The sequence below is a fragment of the Cucurbita moschata genome, unplaced genomic scaffold (genome assembly GCF_002738365.1).
Source record: "Cucurbita moschata cultivar Rifu unplaced genomic scaffold, Cmos_1.0 Cmo_Scf00013, whole genome shotgun sequence".
Classification (NCBI taxonomy): domain Eukaryota; kingdom Viridiplantae; phylum Streptophyta; class Magnoliopsida; order Cucurbitales; family Cucurbitaceae; genus Cucurbita; species Cucurbita moschata.
In genome coordinates, this window is record NW_019268529.1 from 1,366,703 (window position 1) to 1,392,440 (window position 25,738).

Here is a 25,738-nt window from a genome sequence, read left to right on the forward strand (position 1 = left end):
AAAATGGAACATGCAAGGTGTTTCATCCTGAGAGAGGCTTAATCATGGAGACAAAGATGTCTTTGAATCGAATGTTCGTATTGCATGCTATATCTCAGCCTGTAGCAGCTGTTCAAACTCAATTGAAACTTATGGGGAGAAGTGGTTCAAGGTCTCTGTCGTACACTCACCGCTCCAATTCCTATCGCCATAGTCGGAGAAGCAGAAGGGACACAAGTCCTTCCCCCTATCATTCCACTACCCGTTCCAGGAGAAGCAGCCGTTCAAGTTCCCTCAGCCACCAACGCAAAAAGAAGCTTAAGAAAGAGGAAGAAGAGAAGAAAAAGCGTGAAGTAGAGTTGAAGAAGTTAGAAGAAGATGCAGCTAGGAGGATGGAAGAACTAATTCAGAAGAATGTTGAAGAAAGGCTAAACTCTGAAGAGACTAAATTAGAAATACAGAGGCGAATAGAGGAAGATCGCAAGAAGTTGTTTGATGATGTTGATGTGCAGCTTGAGAAAGAGAAAGAAGCCGCTCTTACTGATACAAGACAAAAAGAAGAACAAGCTCAGTAAAAAAAAAGCTCAGTGACGATTAGTTCTGGAGCTGCAGCATAAAGAAGAAGAACAATATTGTGAGCTCGAGTTGATTCAGAAACAAAAAGAGGAGGCAGCTCGGAGAACTAAGCTAGATGATAAGAGTTTGAGTTATGTTTTGCTGAGAGCTAGTGAAGAGTCAAAAGTTTACAGACTCTATGATATAGAAGCGGCCGATGAAAATGAAAGTAGAGCGTAAGGTCAATCATAGGTACGATAATAGATGTAGGGAATAATATGTTAGGAATCACGACTCTCCACAATGGTATGATATTGTCCACTTTGAGCATAAGCTCTCATGGCTTTGCTTTGGGCTTCCCCAAAAGGCCTCATACCAATGAAGATAGTATTCCTCACTTATAAACCCATGATCTTCCACTAAATTAACCAATGTGGGACACTCCCAATCCCAATAATCCTCAACATAATATGGATGACATTTCATGGCGGCTCCTCTTTCTCAAAAATGGAATTGGTCAACGAATAATCGACACAAGAGACACACCAATGTCTTGTTTCCAACTTTTGAATTCAACTAATCTTCCAGCTGCCTCCCACGTTTAGCTTTCATACTTCAAACCTTGGTCTCCAATTTGGTGCTTCTCTATTTTCGATGTTTTAAATCTCCAACCATAATTAAAAAGACAAAAACCAAAATAAATAAATAAATAAATAAATTAATAAAAATTTGGTAAAATTTCCACAATTAAAAATAAAACGAAATATAGTTATAAGTTGATATTGTTCGAATTTATTATAAACGTAAAATAGGTTTGGAATACAATTTCAAACCGAATAAGAAAAACCTCTGGAATAACACGAAAAAGAAATGAGGAAATGGGTAAGTACAAAAATACTCGTTAACCCATCTACTTGTAAGCTCTCAGTATATTTTTAACCTAGTAAGTTACCACAAACTTCTTCTCTAGGCTTTAGAAAGTTCGAGCCTAGTTTTAACACTATCTGAGTTTTGGCAATGTCTCGAAGTTCTGAACGACTCTTTTCTTGTTCCCAAACCCCTTCTGAGTTTGGTGGTGGTTCACTCATTTCTAGTGCCGTAGATTTTCTAAACAATGTATCTTATCTCATGAGCGATTCCGGATGTTCTTAGTTTTCTTGGTTTGACACATAACGCATGAACAATTCCTGAAGTTCTTCCCTCACCAAGACCAGCTCCTTATCTTCATTATTCTTCCATATAAACCCGTGGCAAATGTGTGTGTTTACCAGCCATGATAATTAGAATACAAAGAGGTAACGATATGGTCCTGATGTTGGTGTAATATAGCCACAATTCTATGAAATTCTTTATTAGACGTGACAATATAGTTATAATTTTATGAAATTCTTTATGAGTATGATGAGTGTTATGATTATGAAACTCTAGTAGTATTGTGGTGTTTTTATGATGCATGTATGTGATTCACGTCATGATTTTGGTGAAATGATGATAGTCATAAAAAATCATCGTAAATGATCAAAACAATTTTTATCATGTACAGTTAACAAAACTTGATGCATGTATCTATCCATAATAAATAAAACTTAGAAAAACGTGGTAATATGGCCCATAATATTTCGTGACGATATGGTCTTAATCATGTTTCCAAAAAAATTTGGCAATGTGACCAGGGCAGGAGGACAATATGGCCCTAACGTTTTGTAACGATAAAGTCATAATTTGAAAATACGAGTCAACTTGAGGGTGGATTTGAATCATATCAATCCAATTTTTGAAAATATTTATGACATGTTGCTTACCTCAATTTTAGGTCATTTTCTTAACAATTTTGCCCTTTTGTTCCAAAGAAATTTTTATTAATACAATCCCAATTTTAGGTCATTTTCTTAACAAAGAAATTTTTATTAATACAATCCAAATTAATTAACAAAATGAATCAAAATAGCCCCACAACAAGCCAATCAACCGTAAACGGGTTCTTGAACTGGTCCACCTTCAATTAATATACACGTTTGGTTTGTTTTCAGCTCCATTGATCGTCGTCGATTGATCATGATCTCTTCAACAGTTCCACTCATAACATCAAAATGAATCGACTTATATAAGTTTAATCCAGAATGGTCAGCTAATCGAAGAGAGTTTAACCGAAAACCAAAAAATTTACTCAATTTGGAACGAAAGACACAATTAGATTCCTAAATGATATATCTTCCAAATTGGTTTCCTAACACTCTTCTACAACCTATTTAAATCAAGTCCGTAAGATAATTTGCTCCAACTCCCTCGATTCACTTGCAAATTTGGCACTCGAGTTTCGATCTCTATGAAAATCTTAATCATCTTCTAATTTTCATCAACAAATTATTTAAAACTCTTATTATGGATAAAACGTGTCAATTTTTAGTATTGAACCTTATCCAACTTGGCCAACAATCATATCCTCACAATAGGGCCAGCTAGATTATTTTAATATTTTTAAAATAATAATAATAATATTGAATATTCTAAAAGAAATAAAAAGAAAAAAAAAAAACACACATATACATCAAACTCGGGGTTCACTAACCTACTGGATCACTGACAACACACACGTCATACGGGGCCAACCAAGAGCGTCATTTTTGTACACGCGTCACTGGATCATTGGACTGTGAGGTAACTACAATTTCACCTAATGAACGGCCCAATTATTTAATCCCCCAGCTCATTTTCTTTCATCCAAAATCGAAACGCGATGAATCAGGGAGGTGAGAGGCAAACGGGAAAAGAGAAAAGTGGCGGCGGAAAGAACTCCGGCGATCGGAGCGTGTACCCAGGCCCGTTTTATTCGCCCAAATATCCACAGCCGAGGGGCGGAGTTCTGAGCGGCATCATAAAGGCAGCTACCAGCGCCGCCGGTTCGTCTTCCAGGAACAAAGACTAGCTAGAGCTCCGATCCTCCGGTTCGCCGGGGCTCCGCCGTGTATTGTGTTTGTTAGATATGTCATCCGATCTGATTCCTCTTTTTCCTACCTCCCTCTGTCATTAAAGGCAATGTATTTTGGTTATTAAGATGTAAAATTTCTCATTTCCTTTGGAATCTTGCATTCTAATTTTTTTCACGGTTGAGAATTGTTAGGAGGGAGCCCACGTTCGCTAATTTAGAGAATAATCGTGAGTTTATAAGTAAGGAATACATCTCTATCTCTATTGGTACGAGTACGAGACCTTTTGAGGAAGTCTAAAGCAAAGCCACTTATGCTCAGAGTAGACAATATCATGTCATTGTATAGGTCCGTGATTCTTAACATGGTATCAGAGTCATGCCCTTAACTTAGTTATGACAGTAAAATTCTCAAATATCAAACAAAGAAGTTGTGAGCCTCGAAGGTGTAGTCAAAAGTGATTCATGTATCGAACAAATGGTGTAATTTGTTCGAGTACTTCAGAGAAGGAGTCGAACATTGATTAAGGAGAGACTAATTTTGAGATTCTATGAGACCATAGTCAAACCAAATAAAGGGAAGGGTTGGGAAAGTGAAAATAGGACCGACATATAGGGATTGTTATAGGGAAAACTCTAGATAAAAGACGTTCCTATTGAAACTAAACCGTTTTGCTTTTCTAAATACGGTTTGATATGTTTGTTACTGCATTGTTTTATATTGTTTCCTGTCATGCTTTATTGGTCATGAAAAATATATGTTTTGAGACGGTGTATATGCATCTTATGATTTTTTAATGCAATGAGTGTGGTAAAAGTTACACATTATGTGTATCGAGTAACCGGCCGTTAATGGTCACATTAAGTGATTGTTGATAATTATTTTTGTGGTAAGGGTTATATGTTGTGTATATCGAGCAGGTAACCACTAATGATCACTGAGGAGTGATTGAAAATTATTTTTGGTGAGTGATTATAAGCGGTGTGTTTTCAGCAATCAACCACAAGGGTTACTCGATTTCAATTGTTGAACGGTATAATAGTTTGCATATCTAACCTTAATAGGAGAATATCTTAATGAATATTTTTAATACTCAGCCTTATTCTTAAAATGATTTTCAGATAAAGGCAAGGTCATAGCACGAGAGTTGGGAGCCGGTTGGAGAATCTTATCATGGGGCAATTCTGGCAACTTAGAGTTTTTTTTTTCTTCCATCTTGTCTCCCGTGTTCGATCTAGATCGATCTCTACCATGTCGTGATTAAATATATCGTAACTTATTAATTTAAATTTCTTAATAATCATGATTTTAAAGATAGTGTCCACTTTGAGCGTGGACAAGCTCTCATGGCGGCCTCATACTAATGGAGATAGTATTCATCGATTATAAACCCATAAACCCATGATCATTCCCTAAATTAGTCCATGTGGGACTTTCATCATCCAACACCTCTTCTAGAACGAAGTACACCTCCCCTTAATTTTTTAGTCATTTTTTTACTATACTTTCGAGGCTCACAATACTTTTATTCGACATCTGAGGATTCTATTGACATAACTAAGTTTAGAGCATGACTTTGATACTATGTTAGATGAACACAACTCTCCACAATGGTATGATATTGTCCACTTTGAACATAGTTCTCATACCTTTGCTTTGGGCTTACCCAAAAGACCTTGTACTAACGTAGATAGTATTCTTTAATTATAAACCTATAATCATTCTCTAAATGAGTCGGAAGTTGGACTTTCAACCTCCAACAATATTTTCTATTAATTTAGAAATATTTTACTATTTAATTTTTTATTTTTTTTTGAGATGGAAGGTTATTTTAAGGGACAAGTATTAAGCATTATAAATTAATAAATTTATATTTATATTTAAAACATTATGACCCATCCACCATTCTCAACCATAACTAGAGGGGTTGCTAGCAATTATTATCATAAATGGTCCCACACATGGCGGCCGATCACTAATAACATAATTATTGTTTTATTATTTTTTCTTTAAATCCTACCTTTTTTTTTTACTATTATATTATATTAATAACTGAAATCTCATAAAATTTAAATATCGAACATTTACAAAACACAACACATCATTAACATTGGTAACAAATGTGAACTCGGTATTAAATTCAACCCATCGGTAACAAATGTAGGGTAAGGTTTGATTGGGTTGGATTTGATTGTAACCCTTTTTTCATGCCCGACAAAAAAACGTGAACCTGCAATCAAATCGAATTTTCAGTTTTTTAAAAGTTCAACCAATTGAAATTGGGATAAAAAAAATCTAACAAACCCAACTTTTATAGCTTGAGTTAGATATTCAAGATTAATCGAATTATTAATTCATATAAACACAACATTTTAATGGGCTAATCTTGTTTAGCAAAAGTTAATCTTGGGTAAAGTAAATTATTAAAGATATTTGAATAATCAAAAGTGTTATAAAGTACTCAACATTTTTTTTCATAGTCTTTTTGTTTCTTCGCCAAAAGTTATGGTTGGTCGCTTTATCAAATAGGTGATGATGACCACACCATAAAGTATGTCCCACTAAAGGAAAAACCATTACTTTTCCCTACACATCACACAATAGTTAAATTTTATATTAATCTAACGATCAAATTAAAATTACAAATCATACTTTAATTTGTTAGACATTTTAATTTATTTCCCTGATTTCGATGTCATCGTCCGTACACACAGGTGTCTTACCTTTATCTCGAAAAATATGAAAAATGTGGCTTTATTTAAAAATACTTAATAATAGCTCTACTGTTGGAGTCGAAAAAATGCAATCGTATGAAATCATGGTGGGACCTATCTTTTCACCTATTCTTCTTTGGGCGCTACTTTCTATTCAGGGCAGAGTTGGATGTGTAGTAATTCTCTATACATGGTTCACGTACACGCACATAGATGGCCTCACCAAGTGGGCTCGTATATATACCACCTGGGTCTAACTACAAGCTAGCTCACGTTGCTGAAAGCCAAAGAGGCAAAAGAGTGCTTTTCCATATCATAGTGTACGTGTCTGTATTAATCATACTAGATATCTCAATGCTCGTGAAATACAACATGCTTGAGGTCCCATAGTTTCAAATCGTGGTACATACTTATGATGCAAATTATATTTTTATTCTTTTCATGACTTTATATTTCTATGAGACATGCATATGTATATTCGACATATCTATCATGGTTCATGACTTATCAATGTTTCATAGGCATAATTTGAACATACTATCATGATATACATGGCATTACATATGGAAGTATATGCATCATATAACATTCGTATCTTAACGTAATTCATGCCATAGCATAATCATCACATATCATATCGTACATAACACACAATAGTATCATAAAATATGACACATAGGGGCTATAGGGTACGTGTTATTCATACAACACATAGGTACACTTAGTAGTTCTATATAGGGTTGCTCTTCTAGATTAAGGATACCGATGATTCATTTTCAATTCAATATACGCTAGCTAAGTAAGAAGAATAGAAAAGATGATTTAAGTTCTTAAGGAGATCATGTGGTGCCTGAAAGGGTGCACAACTTGCAAACCATGATTGGGTTTATGACGTGCATAAGAATCACCTCAAGAACTTAAGGATCTTCTATAAGTTCATATGGTTGTATAACTTAGGCTTGAATTTCTTATATCCTAGATTAAAGCTAGTGGTAGCTTACTAGGTGTTAGCTCTTTTGTATATGTGTTATTATTTGGTTTTTATCTCGTTCCCTAGTCCCATGACTTTGTAATAAAACTTTCAAACACTACCTTCAATTTGTAAATATTTTTGTTTTCAATCTTTTAAATGTTATGTTATTTTTAAACTTGAGAAAAAAATTTATTGTACTTTTTGTGATCAATTTGTCAATCCACGTTGCAATCCGTGATTCTTAAAGTAAGAAATCGAGTCATGACAGATTGATATTAAAGCCACCCACCTAATAGATAAATGAGTCCAATTATATGTTAAGGAGATAGTTTATTTACATGGTATTCAAATATTCATGGTATCAGCTCAAGATACAAGATTTACCTCACACTCTAGAAAAGTTTACAGAAAGCAAAATGTACCAAAACAAATAAATGAAATAGAAAGAACAACATGAGGGGAGACTTTCTTAGAACATAAGAAGCTGAAGCACTTACGTTTTTCTATTCTTTTGTTGTTATGAATAAAGGTTACATTTAATGGGCATATGTGTCAGTCTTCTATTCTCTTGGAATAGGTAGATAATCAACAACTAGGGCGGAGTTTATTAGGTTACTAGTGCATATGCATAGAAGATTCTGACGGTATAGAGTTGGCAAAATACTTATGGAAACTCTTGCAAGAAAGGTTTCGAGTTTGTTATGGGTGATCATGTCTTCTTAAAGACCTCAAGCTAGCAAAACCATTTATATAAGATACTAATGAAAGATCTAACTATCTTTCAGAAAATTTCATTAGCATTAATGGCAAGAATGGGAAGAAGAAACTAAGGGGTCGGGAGAAAAAGGAACCCAAAAACAGAGCTAAGAAGACTATTAGGGCGCAAGAAAAATGGGATCTAATAATAGTAGGGGTGACAATTACCCATTTGTTTAGGCCCTTTCTATTGAACACTCTATTGGTTAATCCAACTTTTTTTGAGAGCCTCAAAAATTCGGAATAACTTGAATGACTAGAACACATGGTTGAAAGACATAGGTGTACCTTACAAAAAATTTCTACATACAATTCTGATGATCGAAGTTCTTGCGCAAGAGGAGCAAAAGAAATGCATGTTGCAGAATTAAAATTTCTTAGGAAGAAGATAGAGTTGATTAGGGACCAACCAAAGATGACAATACATAACAACGGCTAGATATTCTTGTTGGGATTTATGCCCTAAAACCTGATAATTAATTATTTATTTTTAACAATAATTCTTATTATTATGTATGAAAATTCAAAGTTATTAATGAAATCTTGAAGAGTATGAAATTCTGAAAAAGATGTGGTTGACATACAAGAGAACCGTGTTCAAGTAATAACCTAAAGGGTCTATAGTATATGGACAAGATTGAGTGTCTTATCCTCGTAACACTATTGATACGACCCACTTTGTAATCGTTACAAATGATTTGATCTAAATCGTTCATGTGTAGACATGTGAGAGGGGTATCCTATGCAATGAGTTTGTATAAGACTGAATCAAGAAATATTTAATCTCTCTTTATAAATCCATTAATTGAGAAGATTAGTATTTCACTTGATGATCATATGCGTCTCGATCATAATCCTGAGTGAGTTATAAACACTTACCTATCAGGGCTTGTCCATTAATTTGGATGGGCGAGAATAACTCTTTTAGCCAATTCAATATACTTCCCATTTTAGGGACTTAACCAAATAGAGAGTTACGAACATAATATCATGAGATGAAACTCACTCCTTTCTATATAAGAAAAATAGATGACGTGTGCTTTAAGTACTGATTTCGATACTTGTGCTCTTAAATTTATTTCGGTACACTTTAATCGAGGGTCAAAACCCACCGTTAATTAGTCATCCAATTCAAGAAGATGCCTTAACAACCTTGCGGAGAGTTAGGTAGATTTTAGCTCTACAAGTATATGCACCCTACCATGGCCAAAACACTAACGTGCACAAAAATCACTTTAAATGCATACACAATCATGATCTACCACTATAGATATCATACATGGTTTTGAGGTTTGTTATTGTAAAGGAATCATTCACAGTGGATATCACTATCACAATGATGGTGAGAGAAACAGATATCAACCGGGTGAGCTGTTGCATGCCATTCCTGTGGGCGGCCTCTTCACTTTTATGAGTGGAGGCCCCCATGGTAGGCCTACGTTATCTTTTAGTACTTACTTTGAGCGACTCAGATGGCGACAGCAGCGACAGACAAAATAAAAGACTCGTACAAATCACTTCTGGACAAATTTGAAGGCTCCATTTGTGGTTCATCCGAGCTCAAATTTAGGACACAATTTTATTTGAATGCTGGAAAAAGTAGTAGTTGGAAGCCATTTAAGAGAAAACTTTTGAATTTCTTTTGTTGTAATGACTCGACTGTCTAAACGATTTGGACTCGTTAGTATATGCATATGCATGCTTATCTCATCTTAAAATGAAAAAAAAAAAAAAAAAAATTATGTCGGTGGTATGAATTTAAAAGTAAATCAAAGAATTTTTTTAATTGAAATAACACAACTTCGTCAACAATGCTATGAATTTGTAGTTTAATGAAAATAGATGTCTAAGAAATTTTCGAGTAAAGGAACATAAAACACTAGAAGTAAAAACAAAACATGTCTGACACAAAACACTAGAGGTAAAAACAAAACATGTCTGACACTTGCTCATGTCATGGGTACAAACGCACACCCTCACATCACAGTCTTAGCACAACCTTGTCCTTTTTTAGAAAAAGCTGAAATATTTTGTATCCTTCTATCGGGAAAATTTAGAACATTAAGTAGAAAGTGGCCGACTTAAGCGCTAACGAACAAGTAGTCCTATTGGATTTGACATGTAGGAAATCGTTAGGATATACTAGAATACAAGTATGATTACCTTATATAGATAGTGTATTCAGGTTAAAGCATTTAAATCAAGTTTCGTGCTAAAAGACTAAAATGCCTCTACGATGAGAACTAAATGCAATCAGCTATATAGGAAGAACTAAATGCAATCAGCTATATAGGAAGATTTGTGGGCAACTCTGCTCGAGTTAAGGAACTAAGAATCAAGTAACTTATAGACTTAAATTCCCAAGTTAAACATAGCGTACTAGAGTGAGAATGGTTTCACCATTATCATGGTAGGACGTTTCTAGTAAACCAAACACCTACGGAACATGAGTTATGATAAATAAATAAATAACTAAAGTTTAGTGCTCCAAGATTAACCCCAGATCCCAAGTCCAAAAAGTAGTGGAATAAGAATGGTAACAATCGAATATTAGAAAGAAAAAAAAAACATTGTCCCAAATCTATTAGAATGAGAAAGTGGGAAGTTTGACTTCAATATAAAGAGGTCTCTTGGCATACTCAATCACAAAAATTGCTCCGTTTCATCCTACTTGAGCGGTTCGGAACTAGCTGTAAAACACATTTCCCGACGACTCTAGCTCAACTTATCATCTTATCCAACTTGGGTCTAATACGTTTAAATTTTTTTTACCATTTTTTCCTCTTCTAGAGATGTTTTTGACTCTTTCTTCAAAGGCAATAAAGGTTAGTATGACTACAAAATTTTAATCTATGATTGTGAGACTCCTTAGGTGAAATTAGATTTCAAGTAACAGCATCAAGGGAGTGCAGTGATTTTGGCTTAGGCCAACCAAGTAATTGTCTTTCTATTAGCTTGGTTTGATGACTTGTTTGTCATATGAATGACACATGCTCTGTGGTTCCTACACATGTCATATTTTATGATGACTTTTGTCACATGAATGACACATGTCATATTTTATGATGACTTGTTTGTCATATGAATGACACATGCTCTGGGGCCCTTGCAAGTGTCATGTTTTATAACTATCTGACATGTGCTATGCTATGTTTATGTTATGTTATATGCTATCTCGTGATACAAGTTATGTTATGATATAAGTCATACTATGATACAATTATGCTATGTTATGGAATTATTTTATGTTATCGATGTTGTGATGCATGAAACCTTCCTATGTCACTCCATATAAACCATGTTAACATGTTCAATCTATGCCAACGAGATACTAATCAGTCGTGTACGTTATTCATGAAAGTTACAACAAGTACTAAGTACGTATGTCTCATAAGAACGCTATGTCATGAAAAGAATAGAGATATGTACACCATAAATAAATGTCATGATTTAAAGCTATCGAGAACTCATGTATTTTGTACGTCACGTGTATCAAGATATTTCCACGTTATGATTAGTACGAATGCAAATAAATATGTACAAGAAACAAATATCTGGATTGCACAAGTTCTTTCGTCATAGGTATAGAGAGGAAAATTAAACCTTACTGGGAAAGATGAAACCGATTGCTCATCGGTATTACTTCGTTGTCTCCTCGATATTGAAGCTACGATTAAAATTATGCAGAAAACTGGTTATTCGTCATCACAAATGTCGGGTTTTACCTGTCATTGTCATTTTCATCATCTTGCAGAAGGGCACCTCTTGTACGTCCCCTGCCCAAGTACACAAAACTAGAGTATGTTTACTAGTTTTGACAAACAATAACGAATAAAATCGGGTCAATTTTAGTGTAGAAACTGACCTGCGATGCGCTGGCACGACACGATTGGTGATTTTTGTCGAGCCGATATCATGAATAACAGGTTTGTCTGCTAAGATCGACACATTTTAATAGTCGATTACGTTAAAAAATAAGCTCAAAATTTAGAACCTTTTATACACTCAAACAACATCAATGAATCTAATAAAAAGCATACCAGGAGATTTTTGAAACCCATCTACATTGGCTGAGGCATTTGTATTTTGCAACTCTTTTTTCTTTTCCTGACATTTTCGAAAATAAATTCAAAATTTAGAAAGTTTGAGCAGAATTAATAAGCGAAAAATACGCTCTAAAGAACCCGAAGCTACTAATTTCGAGGTACTACAAGATAAAAACCTGTCTATAAGAGCATAACGTGACAGTAATCAACGACTTATTTATCTACCTTATCCTCCGATGTCGATCGAAGGGAATGTTCTTGTTCTGAAAGTAAAAATGGAAAAAAGAATTGATAAGAAACAGAGAAATATATTTGTAAGAAAAGAATACAAAAACAAACATCTTCCTGGGAAGACATAAAAGTTTGTCAATTTTGGAAAACTACGAGCCTCTCGACCCTGACCCCGGTTTAAACATGGAATCCTCGACCCATTTTAAGCCTTTTGCAGGGACTCGACACTGTGAGTGATTGGCTAGAGCAGCTTTCTAGGACTCAAACTATGCACAGTGGAACAAAGACATTCAACTTCTCAAAGTACCTACCATTGTCATCTTCGGAGTCTTGCAAAAGGGCACCTCTTGTTTTCGCCCTGCCCAAATACAATGCTAAATTCAACTACTTCTAATGGAAATAAATTAATATGTTATGTGATAAATGTAGCTTTGAGATACCGACCTGCGATGTGCTGGCACTGCACGATTGGTGGTTTTTGTCGAGCCAATATAATGATGACCAATAGATTTGTCTATGAAGCATAAGAAAATTCAATTAGTGTTCATGTAAAAAATATATAATGAAATAAATTTGATGGTTCTTTATAGGAACAAACCTGGAGAATTTGAGGCGTTCATATTTTGTAACTTCTGTTTCTTTGTATATTGCCCGAGTTGGCTTTGAATACTTTCGTACTTCTCCTGACATGAACAAAGTAAAAATAAATATAAACAAGAACGTTCGGTACCAGATAGAGAGACCGACGACTTGGAATTCGTTGTGGATAAGGAATATATTGACATTATGATGGCCTTTTCAACAGAAATATGGCTAAGTTATAGCATTATCTTCAAAAGTGGAAATACCATCATCTCCACTAATGTCGGTAGGACGAGAACAAGAGCAGCAGGAAACGAGAAGAATCTCTATTATTGGAGCTCTACAATTGATGTTCTAGTCATTTCATGAATATATATATATAGATCGTAGAGGGGTAGCTTTTCGGCTTAAGCGTCGTTTAAGCTTTAGAAGAGATAAGAACTCTCAAAGCCTCCCTTGGCATGTACCCCTCTGGTATCAATAAGAATTAATTCTATCAATTACCTACTGACTTGAATCAGAGAAAAGGGCATCCATATTCTTCATTCAATGAAGTTTCAAATGCAAAGTCAGAGAAATAACGCAACACATCGAAACAAATAAACAGGCAATAACAACAATACCGACCAGAGTAAACCGTTTCAATTATGCTTTAAAGAGGGATTATTGGTATTTCAAGACAATAGAAAGGTACCTACGAGAGTAAAAGTGCCCATCATGATATAATGTCTATTTACAGTGTGAGAAGTTGATGGATATACCTTTTCGGCTGATATCATGGTCGTCAACTGAAGGGAGCGCTCTTGTTCTAAAAAATTAGTACAAAAGGAAAGTCAATGACATCAAACTATGTTACCAAAGTTATCAAGACAAGTGAGAGATACAGATTCATAACCAAAAAAGAAAAACAAAGAAGAAATAGAACAGTGTAAACTATATAGTTTGGTGTATAATATGAATATAAACAATGTAATCTCCTAAGTTAAATGTCTTCCAAGAAATTCTCTGATGGTAGCATTTGAGCCAGTTCAATATCACCAATGAAAGAGAAAAAGATGAGATTCAAATCCCAAACTATTTTCAAGAACGCCGTGACAAGTTTTGACGGTCATGCAAGTCAAATACCAAAAGCTTAAACACTATATTTGTAAGAGCCCAAGCCCACCCTTATAAAGAATGCTTCGTTCTCCTCCCCAATCGGTGGGATCTCACAATCCACCCTCCTTCAGGGCCCAGCGTCCACGCTGGCACTCGTTCCATTCTTGTGAGACCCCCCCTAATGCACCCCCTTTCAAGGCCCGACACCCTTGCTGGCACACTGCCTCGTGTCCACCCCCTTCAGGACTTGGTCTCCTTGCTGGCACATCGTCTCATGTCTGGCTCTAATACCATTTGTAACAGCTCAAGCCCACCACTAGCAGATATTGTTCTCGTTGAGCTTTCCCTTTCGGACTTCCCCTCAGGTTTTTAAAACGTGTATGCTAGGGAGAGGTTTCCACACTCTTATAAACAATTTATCGTTCTCCTCCCCATCTAACGTGGGATCTCACAATATCTTTATAACAACCTTCTAACTTTTTTCCAGATACCATCACATTAAAGAAATTCATTGTTATATATACATATATGATTATAGTATAGGCAGTCTATACATAAGCGATGAAAACCTTTTAGAAGTGAACATTCCTTGGCTTTTAATGAGTTAAAGAGCCCCAAGGACAGAGTTGCTATAGCTTCAGAAGCAGCACAATCAAAGAGTTTCGTGAGAGAAAGGGAAAAAACAGGCATTCCTTTAGATTTCTGAGCAAATAATTTGGCAAATGCAGCACCTGACGAAGCAAAACAAAATGGGAAAAAGGGGGTTTCAACTTTCAAAACATATTTGAATGGTTAAGAATACTTGAAGCAATCATAATTCTAAGAAGAGTACCATCATCCACCGATTGTTCTTCCAACCTAAGCCTTACATCTCCAAATTTCAGGGAAGTAATGATATAATCAACAAATTCTGACATAGCCCCTCCAATTCCAATCTCATCTCTCTGAACAAACACAAATTAACATAAACTAGGGTTCTGATCACCAATCAATTCTAAGAAACCACAACAAAAAATGAGTAGAAATCAAAGAAGGAAGTAAGAAAGAGAGAACGTACAGAGAGAATTAAAGAAGCCCACCATGTCGTGAAGCTGGAGAGTCGATTTGGTGGATTCCCAAGTGTTTGAATGGAAATCAGTAACACAAAATCTAAGATGCGAGGGATTAGGAGTATGAACATGGAACAAAAATGGGTGCACAGTAAGCGAACCCCTGTTTATCCACTCCACCTTGGGTTCCCCGAAAATGGCTGCAAAATCTCCAATCTCCATTTTCGATTCTCGAACTCTCAAGAGACGCCTTCGTCTTTCAATCCACCGAATCAGCTTTGCTCTGCGATGATCGGAGGATCCAAATACAATTTTGATTGACTATTGGGGTTTCTCGCTCTTTTTTCTTTTTGGGAATAACATTATTGACCCAATATATTAAATTATATACATTTACATGCTCTTGTTCATGTTCATAGATTCAAGTGAATTGATACTTCTATTATATAATATGGCAATTGAAATATACATATATAATTATAAAAGAAATATTAATCAACGTCTAACCATTTATTTAAGCTTACTGGTTCATATAAATTTTTAAATTAAACCCTTTATTTATGCCAAGACTTGGTTTCTGAAGTTTCAAAAGTCCAACAATATCACAATTAAATAGAAAACAAAATCATTGATAAAAGAATGAGTTTGTGATACAATTATAAATCAAAATACAAATTGACATTCCAAAACGACCCATCAGTAAATGTTCAGCTCTCGAGCGCGCTCTCATCACATATTTATAATATCCACGGGTTTTTCTTTGGAATAGGAAGTTTGGTCCTAGCTTTTATTGCTATTTGAGCATCAGAGGTGTCTCATAGTTCCAAACAATTCTCTAGTCGGTCACAGACCCACTATGGATTTGAAGGAGGTGGTTCACCCATTTCTGGGGTCGTGGGTCTACTGGAAAATAAATTTCATCAATAGGGTGAATTACTTTTGTGTTCTTAGACTTAGGTAGCTTGTTTTGCTTATGCAGGGAATGACCGAGACTTGAGTTGAGATGCTTTCTTATAAAGTTATAATGAGATATTATGATGTTTTCTAGTCTAACTATCATCCATGGAAGGTTGGCAGTCAAATACTCCAACAAGACAATAAAATCACCTGTTAGCTACTAGATGAACCTAGGTGGTTCTACGTCCCTTCTTAAAGAAAGGTTTTGTTACTCACACTACTGTTTATTATTATTATATTATTATATTTATAATAAATTTTGAAATTTGAATTTCGGTTACGTATATTACTATTTATTATTATTATATTATTATATTTATAATAAATTTTAAATTTAACCGATATTATTTTTATATTATAATAAATTTCAATACTTAGTAACACTTTAATCTTGAGTCTTGAAAATGGTTAAGTTTGCTCTTGAACTCGTAAAAAGAGAAATGTAGCAGTTGGACTCTCATCCGAAGGAAGAGTCAATAAATTTTTATTTAAATTCTAAACAGATACTGAAGATATGGAGTAGGTCGAGTTTCACCGAACCACACTACAACTACAATATTATAATTTCTAACTCTTCCCCATTTAATTTTAGAATTATTATTATGATTGATGGCATGTTATAAGATTTTCATAATGGTTTATTATTTTGTATTAATTATATCTCTTAATTATTTCTAAAAATTTAATAATTAGAAAAGTTAAGCATACTTAAAATAATTTTATTGTTAAAACCCTATTCACCCCTCGGTGAAGATATGTTGTTTACTTCGCACATAAATATAATAATAAAAAAAATAATGTGGGTAACGATTCTTTTCAATTAAAAACGATATATTATGTATAATTAATTTTCTTTTTATTTCTTAAAAATAAAATAAAAAAACTCCCCCCTTTATTATTATTCCAAAGTTCAAAGTGGGATAATTTGATTGTCCATGATGTCAATTCAGCCGCCACATCATCACGTCGGATATCTTGTTTCGACTATAACTTTTTATTTTAGCTCTAATTTGAGTGATTCAAGAAGTGTTGGAATGTTACTCTTAGCTTTACATTATGGATAGTTCAAAATACTACTAATTGTTAACAAGATAGTTTGGTAATCATGAAAACATCAATTAATTAATTAATTTCAGATTAAGGACCAAGAAGCCAACATAAGTCAAACCCACTTTGATAGAGACCTACTGCAGAAGTAGGGTATCAAGGAAGAACTCTCTAGGCCTTAAGAAAAGCTCGTAGTAACTTTTAACAATACTATATTAGGGAAGTAACTTATACTCGATTAAGGAAATGATAAGAGCCTACAAGTAGATTGCTTATTGAGTAAATTTTAACTCATCCCTTTCTTCTTTTCTTTTTCAGGTACCGATCGGTGTGGAAGAGCGTTCGAGAGCTGCACGATCATAGAGGAGGTCATTCTGAAGCGTCAATCCATTCTCGTATGGAGTCTTTTCTATTTCGTTTTGTAATTGTACCCCAAACCCTCTTACTCATTTCTAATAAACTTGGATTTTATTTTGTATTTATTCTCGGTGTTGTTTATCTATTTTTATTTTGATTCAAATTTTATCGAATCTTCATCTATCATTTTATTTTTATGGTACTTTTATTTACTTTTGTCTTCATCTTAGTTGTAGTATGAGATTCAAAGTCTCGAAAATTTAATTGTATAATAGTTAAGATCATTAGGGATATAACATTGTCAACCCTTTGGCCTTCTCAATTTCTTCTTTAAAAGCTTTGATTTCCTCTATTTCTTCCCCAATTATTCACAATTTTTGGTGCTAATATAAATACACACATCACAATATTACGATATTATATGTGCTCCTTTCTTTTTCGTTGATTTTTGGGAGATATGAGCATAGTCAATAGTCATGTCTAGGAAGCACGTATACATACCTACCTAGTGAGTTCATGTAATATATTTGAACTGTGAGCGTAGAAATACTATGCATCCCACCCTACCTAAATTACTATTAGCCTTGATTTTCTATTTAAAAAGCTATATATCGAACTTTGACCAAATAACTCATAATAAAATACACCATTGACAGAAATTTGTTGAGCGTTTATAAATATAATTGTCGGGCCAACAAAAAAAAAAGAAAAAAAAAAAAGCAACCTTTGCAAATTTGGCATGCGAACTCATTGTTTTTACATAATTCATAACTTTAATTATAGTTGAAACATCGTTTATCATTAAATCTTATATTCTATGAATATTATTGTCTACCCTTTTGGTGAATTGGGATGAGTTAATTAAGAAAGCCCCAAAGATTGTGTTCTCCAATATCCAACAAACAGCCATCCAAAATTTCAATTTCACTTTTATGTTTTTTTTCAAACCTAAAAGCATGCTACATCATGAATTTGTACTTCATATGTAACTAAGCTCCCCCTAACATTCATAGATGCTCAAATCAATTTAGATTTCGTTGTTCAATAGGAATGAATGCGTTTTTTCGTCGTTTTTTTGTTTCTTCTTTTTCATCTAAATATGTTATAAAATATATTTGTAATACTCGAGTAAATGAGGGGTACATGATTGAATCGATGTCATGTCTCAATCAGAGTGATTCCAAGGATATGATGACTAAGAAAAACTTAAAAAAACTTAACGTTACTATTTATACTAACAAGGTGTATATTCATTTTTCAGTGGCTCGATTATAAGAATTCCAAAGTTAAGCTTACTTTGTTTGGTGGAATTTTGTGTTGGTAACGTCCTGTAAATTTTTCGATGATGCATGTAAGTGAAAACAAAGTATACTACCAGAAGTTAAAAATGTGATCATGTCGCACGGAAATATAAGAGCCATCAAGGGTCGATTTAGAATTTTGATTCCTGATCTGAATCATGGACATGAGGTGTTACCATATTAATAGATGATGATGAAGAAAGAGACACTAAATTCACTAAACCTAATTAAAATTAAAAGAATTTAAACAAGTTAAATGTGAGATCCCACGTTAGTTGTAGAGGAGAACGAAATATTATTTATAAGAACATGGAAACTTCTCTTTAGCAGACGAGTTTTAAAAACTTTGAGGGGAAGCCCGAAAGGAAAAGCCCTAAGAGAACAATATCTACTAGCAGTCGGCTTGAGCCATTACAAACGATTTTAGAGTCCTGGAGGGGGTTGACACCAAGCAGTGTGCCAACTAGACGTTGGGCCCAGAAGAGGAGGTGGATTGTGAGATCTCACATCGTCGAAAATTCAAAAGAAAAAATTTTAATATTTAGTAGCGGTGGGCTTCGACAAAATTTAAATTAAATTTATTAAATAGATGAATTAATTTGAGGTCAAGATTCCCGATGTTTCTATCTTCATTATAATTCCTTTATTGACTTAGAGATACCTAAGTTATGGGTATGATATGAAACAAATTTGTAGGTTTGTGTAGGTGAAGAAAGATTCCCATTTTTATATACATCATTACAAGTTATATCATGAATTGGGAAATAAGTGAAACTATATGAAATTTGATTAGAGATTTCTTCTTCTTGTTGTGTAATGGAATTGGGAATAGAGATTATAATATTTATATATAAAAAATAAGGTACAAAATTATTTATTTAGTTACTAAATGTTGTTGAAATCTCACAATAATTGGATGGGAGAACGAAACATTTCTTATAAACGTGTGAAAACTTCTTCATCGCAGACACATTTTAAAATTGTAAGGATGACGACGATACATAACCGGCCAAAGTAAACAATATCTATATTTGCAGTGGGATTGAGTTGTTACAATTGGTACTAGAGCCAATCACCAAATGGTGCGAGACACTGGTCGAGTAGGGTTAGATCCTCTCCATAGAAGGTGCGTTTTAAAATTGTGAGGCTAATGGCGATACATAACGGGCTAAAGTAAACAATATTTTCTAAGGGCGGTTACAAATGGTATTAGAGATAGACACTGGGCAATGTGCCAGCAAGGACGTTGGGCTCCCAAGGGGAGTGAATTGTGATATCCCACTTTGTTTGGAGAGGGGAATGAAACATTTCTTATAACAGCGTGGAAACCTTTTCCTAACAAATGCATTTTAAAACCATGAGGCTGACGGCAATAGATAACAGACTAAAGCGAACAATATCTGTTAGCGATAAACTTAGGTTGTCACAATTGGCATTAAAGCCAGCGAACAATATCTACTCGAGGTGGGCTTGAATTGTTACAATCGGCATCAGAGCTAGTCACCAAATGGTGCGAGACATTGGTTGGAGTAGGGTTAAACCCTCTCTATAGGAGACACGTTTTAAAACCATGAGGCTGACGACGATATGAAACGATCTAAAGCAGACAATATCTACTAGTGATGGGCTTGATCTATTACAAATAGTATCAAAGCTAGACACCAAACAGTGTGCCAACGATAACGCTGGCCCCTAAGGGAGTGGATTGTGAAATCCCACATCGATTTGAGAGGGGAACGAAACATTTTTTGTAAGTGTGTTGAAACTTCTCCTTAATAAACACGTTTTAAAACGTTGGGCCTGAGCTGTAGCACCTATATATAAACATTGAGTCTGCTAATTTTATTTAAACATTCACCAAGTATTTAATTAAAAAAATGTATGGTATGTTATGAAATGCAAATTAAAGTGGTTTTTTCTTTTATTTTTGTTTTGGGATAAGCACGAAATGTCTCCCACTTGTGGGTGATATATATTTTAAATGCTTTTAGATATGACCTCTCAACTAAAACCATTTTAATGGAATCAATTTCTGAATTTCAACTCGAGTGAGTTGTAATGTAATGATGACTTCAACAAACCTTAATATTTATTTATCCTCAATTTTCACTCCTCATTTTCAAATCCGAACTTTATTTATATATAATAGATTGAACTGTATGTAGTACATCGTGAAAATGTACATTTTATATTCTCTGTAACTCTACTTATCAAATTTTATTAATATAAACTTTTAGTCATGGTAGAGTTTATTTATATTTTCTCTCTTGATCTTCGTCTTTTTCTTAATCTAAATCGAGTACACGAGTTTCATATTTTATATTTTGATCCTAAAAAATAAAATTTTGTATTTTGTGTTGGGCTTTTTTCGAGAGTTTTTAAAAAAGAATATTAATCATACCCATTTTCAAACAATAATTATAAATAAGATTCTTGTCGATTTAGTTGGTGTCTTAGTTTCTAAAGTTTAGTTAAAGTAATAAAGTAATTAAAACACATTATAAAATTAAAAATTGTTATTTTTAAACAATATTATTTTTTTAAAAGATGAGTTATTATTTTTAAAACACATCACAATCAAGTTTTGTTTTACTTGCAATAGAAAGAAAAAAATAATCACGAATAATTAAATTTGATCGATGATATTGTGTCGGCACCAACTATAAAATCGAAGATATAAAGAAAAAAGACTATTGAATTTGAGATGGGAGAATAAAAAATAGAAGAAATTGGGTTTGTATGGCAATGATTATGTATTTGATAACAGTAATCTCATTGAGTGATTGATTTTAAGAGTGATTAGACATGACTATAAATGTCATCAACCATTATCTCATTCTTTTATATCATTGGAGTCCATCATAATAAGCTTTGTATTATACCTCTTATTTCATAGTTTTTAATTTGGAAATTGATTTGGTAACATAAAATAAATAAACCTTGTTGAATAGATAGCATGTAATTGTTCAAAAAAAGAAGTCAACCGTTTTTTTTTATCAGGTTTTGGGTTAGACTTTGAACTGTTCTTTGACCCAGTTGGTGGATACCATGAGAATTTCAGCCAATCATTAAAATTTATTCACACGTAATTGTTTGGTGTTTGATTGAATTTTATATCTTCGTCATTTTCTTCAATTCCTTACGTTGAATCTTTTCCCTCAACCTATAATTGTAATTTGAACATCAATGATCACTGTTGGTTTTGTTCGTCAATGTGTTGTTCGTACGTTAGCCTCACTACTTGTGTTCTTAGAAGTAGCTTCGTTTCATGATCGTGGGATGCACAGTAGGGTCAATCGCCTCAAGTCGCTTCATTTTCCTCTCTTGATTGTTCGTTGGTTTTTCGGGTCAAGGATATGGTGGTGAATTGTACTTTTTCCCTCTAATTGTCATCGTATGAAAGTGTTGCCTCTTGAGATCTACGTCGTAAAGCCTCGTAATTAATTTTATTTTTCTCAATTTTTAATTATTTTATTTGTAATTTATTGTTATCCATTTGAAAATTTAAGGTTATCATAAGGCTGAATGTTTGTAGTGGTAACACTATTGATACGACTTAATCATTTATGTGGAAACATGTTTGTAGGAATATCATATACTATGAGTTTATATAAAACTAGACCATGAAATATTTAATCTCCCCTAATAAACTTGTTAATGGAGAAGTTTAATATTTCATAAGATATCATATGTAGCTCGATCCTAATCTTGAGTAAGTTATGAACTTCTATGTGTAAGGATCGAGTCTCACCCTCTCACGAAGAGGTACTAAACTTATGGTTGGATCATATACAAATGGGCTATTAGAAAATCAGTCGTGCTTAAAGAGTAAAATGAACTTTTGACCTAGTTGTACTTACGAACAGCTTAAGAATAACCGACTTGTAATAATTAATATCAATGGACATACCCATATGTTTGAATTTAAAAGTAATTACGTATGGATAGACACAATTAGACAAAATGATTAACCATTCATCAATTACTTTCCTTTATGTTTTATCCGATGATTGACCTCGTCCCATTTCATAAGTCTCCGAGCTACCCTTAATCGCTTTTATTTTTTTGGCACATCTTAAAAATGGAATTACATATGAAAATTCCCCATGATTAGCTCAATTAATGGCTCTACTTGAATCCAAATTTCTTGAACTTACCCACAACAACAATCCAGACTGGTTCTTCTTTTGTTGTGTGCCACTCTTACAATAAAACAAAAAAACAACACCACTTTTGTTTCCTTTCCAAAAGTGTGGGACAGGCAGCATGGTTGGATAAAATTGCATGTAAAAATCAAAAAACAAACACATATGACTTATCCTCTTATAAATAGACCAAATGGGCTGCAGAGTTTCTCCATTAACTTAGCTGCCATTTCACAGCTTTTCTTGAAGAACACAAAAAAAAAAAAACATCCTTAAATGGAAGCCAGCAGTGAAAATAGGTTCAATTTGTTGCCTCCTGGTCTCAGATTTTGCCCAACTGATGAAGACCTCGTGCTTCACTTTCTTTATCATAAGGCTTCTCTTGCCTCACCTCACCATTCTTCCAATTCCATCATTCCTCAGCTTCAACTTCATCTCTATAATCCTTGGCAATTCCATGGTAACATCGTTCTCTCTTTCTCCTTTCTCTCTCTAAATTTACCCTAATTTTGTGAGATCCCACGTCGAGTAGAGAGAACAACGAGTGTCTGTAAGGACACTAAGCCCAAAAGAGGTAGATTGTGAGATCTCACATCAATTGGAGAGAAAAACGAATGTCAACGATGATGCTGAGGCATGAAGGGAGTAGATTGTGAGATCCTACATTAATTGGAGAGGAGAACGAGTGTCAACGAGGACGTTGGGCCCTGGAGGGGGTAGATTGTGAGATCTCACATCAATTGGAGAGGAGAATAAGTGCTAACGAGGACGTTGAGCCTTAAAGGGGTAGATTGTGAGATCCCACATCAATTGGAGAGAAGAACGAGTGCCAGTAAGGATGCTGGGCCTCGAAGAGGGTGGATTGTGAGATCCTACGTCGATACGAGAGAGTGAAACAAAACATTTTTTATAAGACGTGGAAACCTCTCCCTAACATAGGTGTTTTAAAAACTTTGAAGAGAAGCTCAATAGAAAGTCCAAAGAGGACAATATTTGTTGGCAGTGGACTTGAGCTGTTACGTCTACCATTTTAGTTAACTACAAGATTTTGAGGTTCGGTTATCAAAATTAGTATCCAAAACCAATAACATACAACACAACAACACCAACTACTACTAATTTGATGTTAAGAACGTGTTTAAAATGACTTTTTAAGCGTCTTTGAATACCTAAAAAGGTGTTCCAACCTATTCTTTAACGAACCATCGTACCGTAACGATAAAAATTAGGGAATATTTTAGTAAAGTTTGAACTTTTAGAACTAAGAGTGAATTAAAACTGGCGTTTTCACAGGGAGAGCACTTTCAGATGGAGACATTCATTACTTTTTCAGCACAGTGGGAGAAAGCAAAGCAACAGAGAACGGATATTGGAAAGATGTGTTAATGGATGAGCCAATCTTGTGCAGTGCCACTGGGGATGAAGTGGGTATCAAAAAATATCATATTTTCTTTGTTGGTGAAGGAGGTGACTCGCCAACGCCCATCCAAACCACCTGGGTTATGCAAGAATACCGCATTTATAGCTACCTTTTGGATACCCATGCCCACTCTCCTGACACTCTACCAAAGCAAGAATCAGTAAGTCAAACAAAAATCAGCTATCTTTCAGTTCATCTTGATCTGTTCTTGTTCTTTCAATTTCTTATTTCTTGGTATCTTTTTTGGTTTTTGTTTATTTTATATATATATATATATATATATAATATCCCACATCTGTTAGGGGTAGAAAGAAACACCCTTAGAGTGGAAACTTTTCCCTAGCAGACGCATTTTAAAAATTTTGTGGGGAAAGCCCCCACATCCGTTGGGGGAGGAGAAAGAAACACCCTTTCTAAGGGTGTGGAAACTTTTTCCTAGCAGACACGTTTTAAAAATCTTGTGGGGAAAGCCCGAAAGGGAAACCCAAAAAGGACAATATCTACCAACGGTGGGCTTGGGCCGTTACAAATGGTATCAGAGCCAGACACTAAGCAATGTGTCAGGGAGAAAGTTGTTACCCAAAGGGGTAGACACAAAGCGGGGTACTAGTAAGGACACCAGGCAATGTGCCAGGGAGAAAGTTGTTACCCAAAGGGGGTAGACACAAGGCGGGGTACCAGTAAGGACGCTGGACCTCGAACGGGGTGGATTTGGTGGGGGTTCATATCAATTAGAGAAAGAAATGAGTGTCAGCGAGGACGTTGGGGCCTGAAAGGGAGTGGATTGTGATATCTTACGTCGGTCGGAGAGGAGAATGAAACACCCTTTACAAGGGTGTGGAAACCTCTCCCTAGCCGATTCATTTTAAAAAGCTTGAGAGGAAGTTCGAAAAAGAAACCAAAAAAGGACAATATCTACCTGCAATGGGTTTGGGCCGTTACAATATCTTTGTGTTTTTCAATGGTTTCTAGCACGGTTTGGTTTGGTGAAATATGTTCAGGTCGTTAGTTTATTTGAAATTAACGTAAATTCTTATTATTGTTGTAATTTGAACAGGAGTTCGGACTATGGGTTATGTGTCGAGTTTTTGAAGCAAAAGACAATAGTGGAAGAAGCATCTTTAGTTACGAGGACGACGAAGATAATGAAAGTGAACTTTCATATTTGGATGAGATGTATTTGACGATGGATGATATTTGAATCGATTATGAACATTTATTAAAGCTCTAATGGTTTTTTAATCTAATTTTATTATAAACAAAGTCCCGTATATTTTATTATAACAATTTAGTTATCGTACGTACAAATTTAATTTAATCCATGTTAAGTCGTTAAATTGAAAACTCAAAGGAAAAATCATCTTTGTTTTAGGTTATCTTTCGTGTTCGACGTCGCATACATTGATTTCTACTTCAGCCACCGTTGTTTGGCGTGACCAATTCATCTCGTCTATTAGAAGCCCAACTTGAAGGTCTGACGCTTGCCTCAACGTTGGCCTCTTGTTGGTTGAGGATAGGAATTGGTCTCAATTTGTAATGATCCTATTTTTTTTTTTAATAAAATAGAGACGTCACTGCATGAATGATAGTCCTATTATGGA

The 25,738-nt window shown here is 34.5% G+C and overlaps 2 protein-coding genes and 1 long non-coding RNA gene across 5 annotated transcripts; 2 read left to right on the top strand and 1 right to left on the bottom strand.

Annotated features, from left to right (window-relative positions):
• The first annotated feature begins 4,305 nt into the window (after window positions 1-4,305).
• LOC111451524 lies at window positions 4,306-4,844 on the top strand. Its single transcript, XR_002712003.1, has 2 exons — window positions 4,306-4,494; window positions 4,583-4,844. It is a non-coding gene; the product is annotated as an uncharacterized LOC111451524 (long non-coding RNA).
• A 6,486-nt stretch (window positions 4,845-11,330) lies between these two features.
• On the bottom strand, window positions 11,331-15,287 carry LOC111451522. Of its 3 annotated transcripts, none has more exons than XM_023091991.1 (11): window positions 14,941-15,287; window positions 14,694-14,805; window positions 14,431-14,592; window positions 13,525-13,571; window positions 12,780-12,864; window positions 12,626-12,695; window positions 12,493-12,539; window positions 12,176-12,213; window positions 11,945-12,011; window positions 11,770-11,836; window positions 11,331-11,680 (listed from the first exon to the last, which is right to left on the bottom strand). In XM_023091991.1, the coding sequence occupies exons 1-11, from the start codon at window positions 15,130-15,132 to the stop codon at window positions 11,626-11,628; spliced, it is 942 nt and encodes a 313-aa protein (XP_022947759.1). In that variant the 5' UTR covers window positions 15,133-15,287; the 3' UTR covers window positions 11,331-11,625. The 3 variants fall into 3 exon arrangements, with proteins under 3 accessions (XP_022947759.1, XP_022947758.1, XP_022947760.1); XM_023091990.1 differs by having other exon boundaries at window positions 11,770-11,839; XM_023091992.1 differs by having other exon boundaries at window positions 11,770-11,839; window positions 14,919-15,285.
• A 7,660-nt stretch (window positions 15,288-22,947) lies between these two features.
• On the top strand, window positions 22,948-25,381 carry LOC111451523 (NAC domain-containing protein 104-like). The gene is made up of 3 exons (XM_023091993.1): window positions 22,948-23,177; window positions 24,011-24,297; window positions 25,195-25,381. Exons 1-3 carry the CDS (start codon window positions 22,994-22,996, stop codon window positions 25,336-25,338), a joined length of 615 nt encoding a protein of 204 aa, XP_022947761.1. The 5' UTR covers window positions 22,948-22,993; the 3' UTR covers window positions 25,339-25,381.
• The last annotated feature ends 357 nt before the right edge of the window (window positions 25,382-25,738 follow it).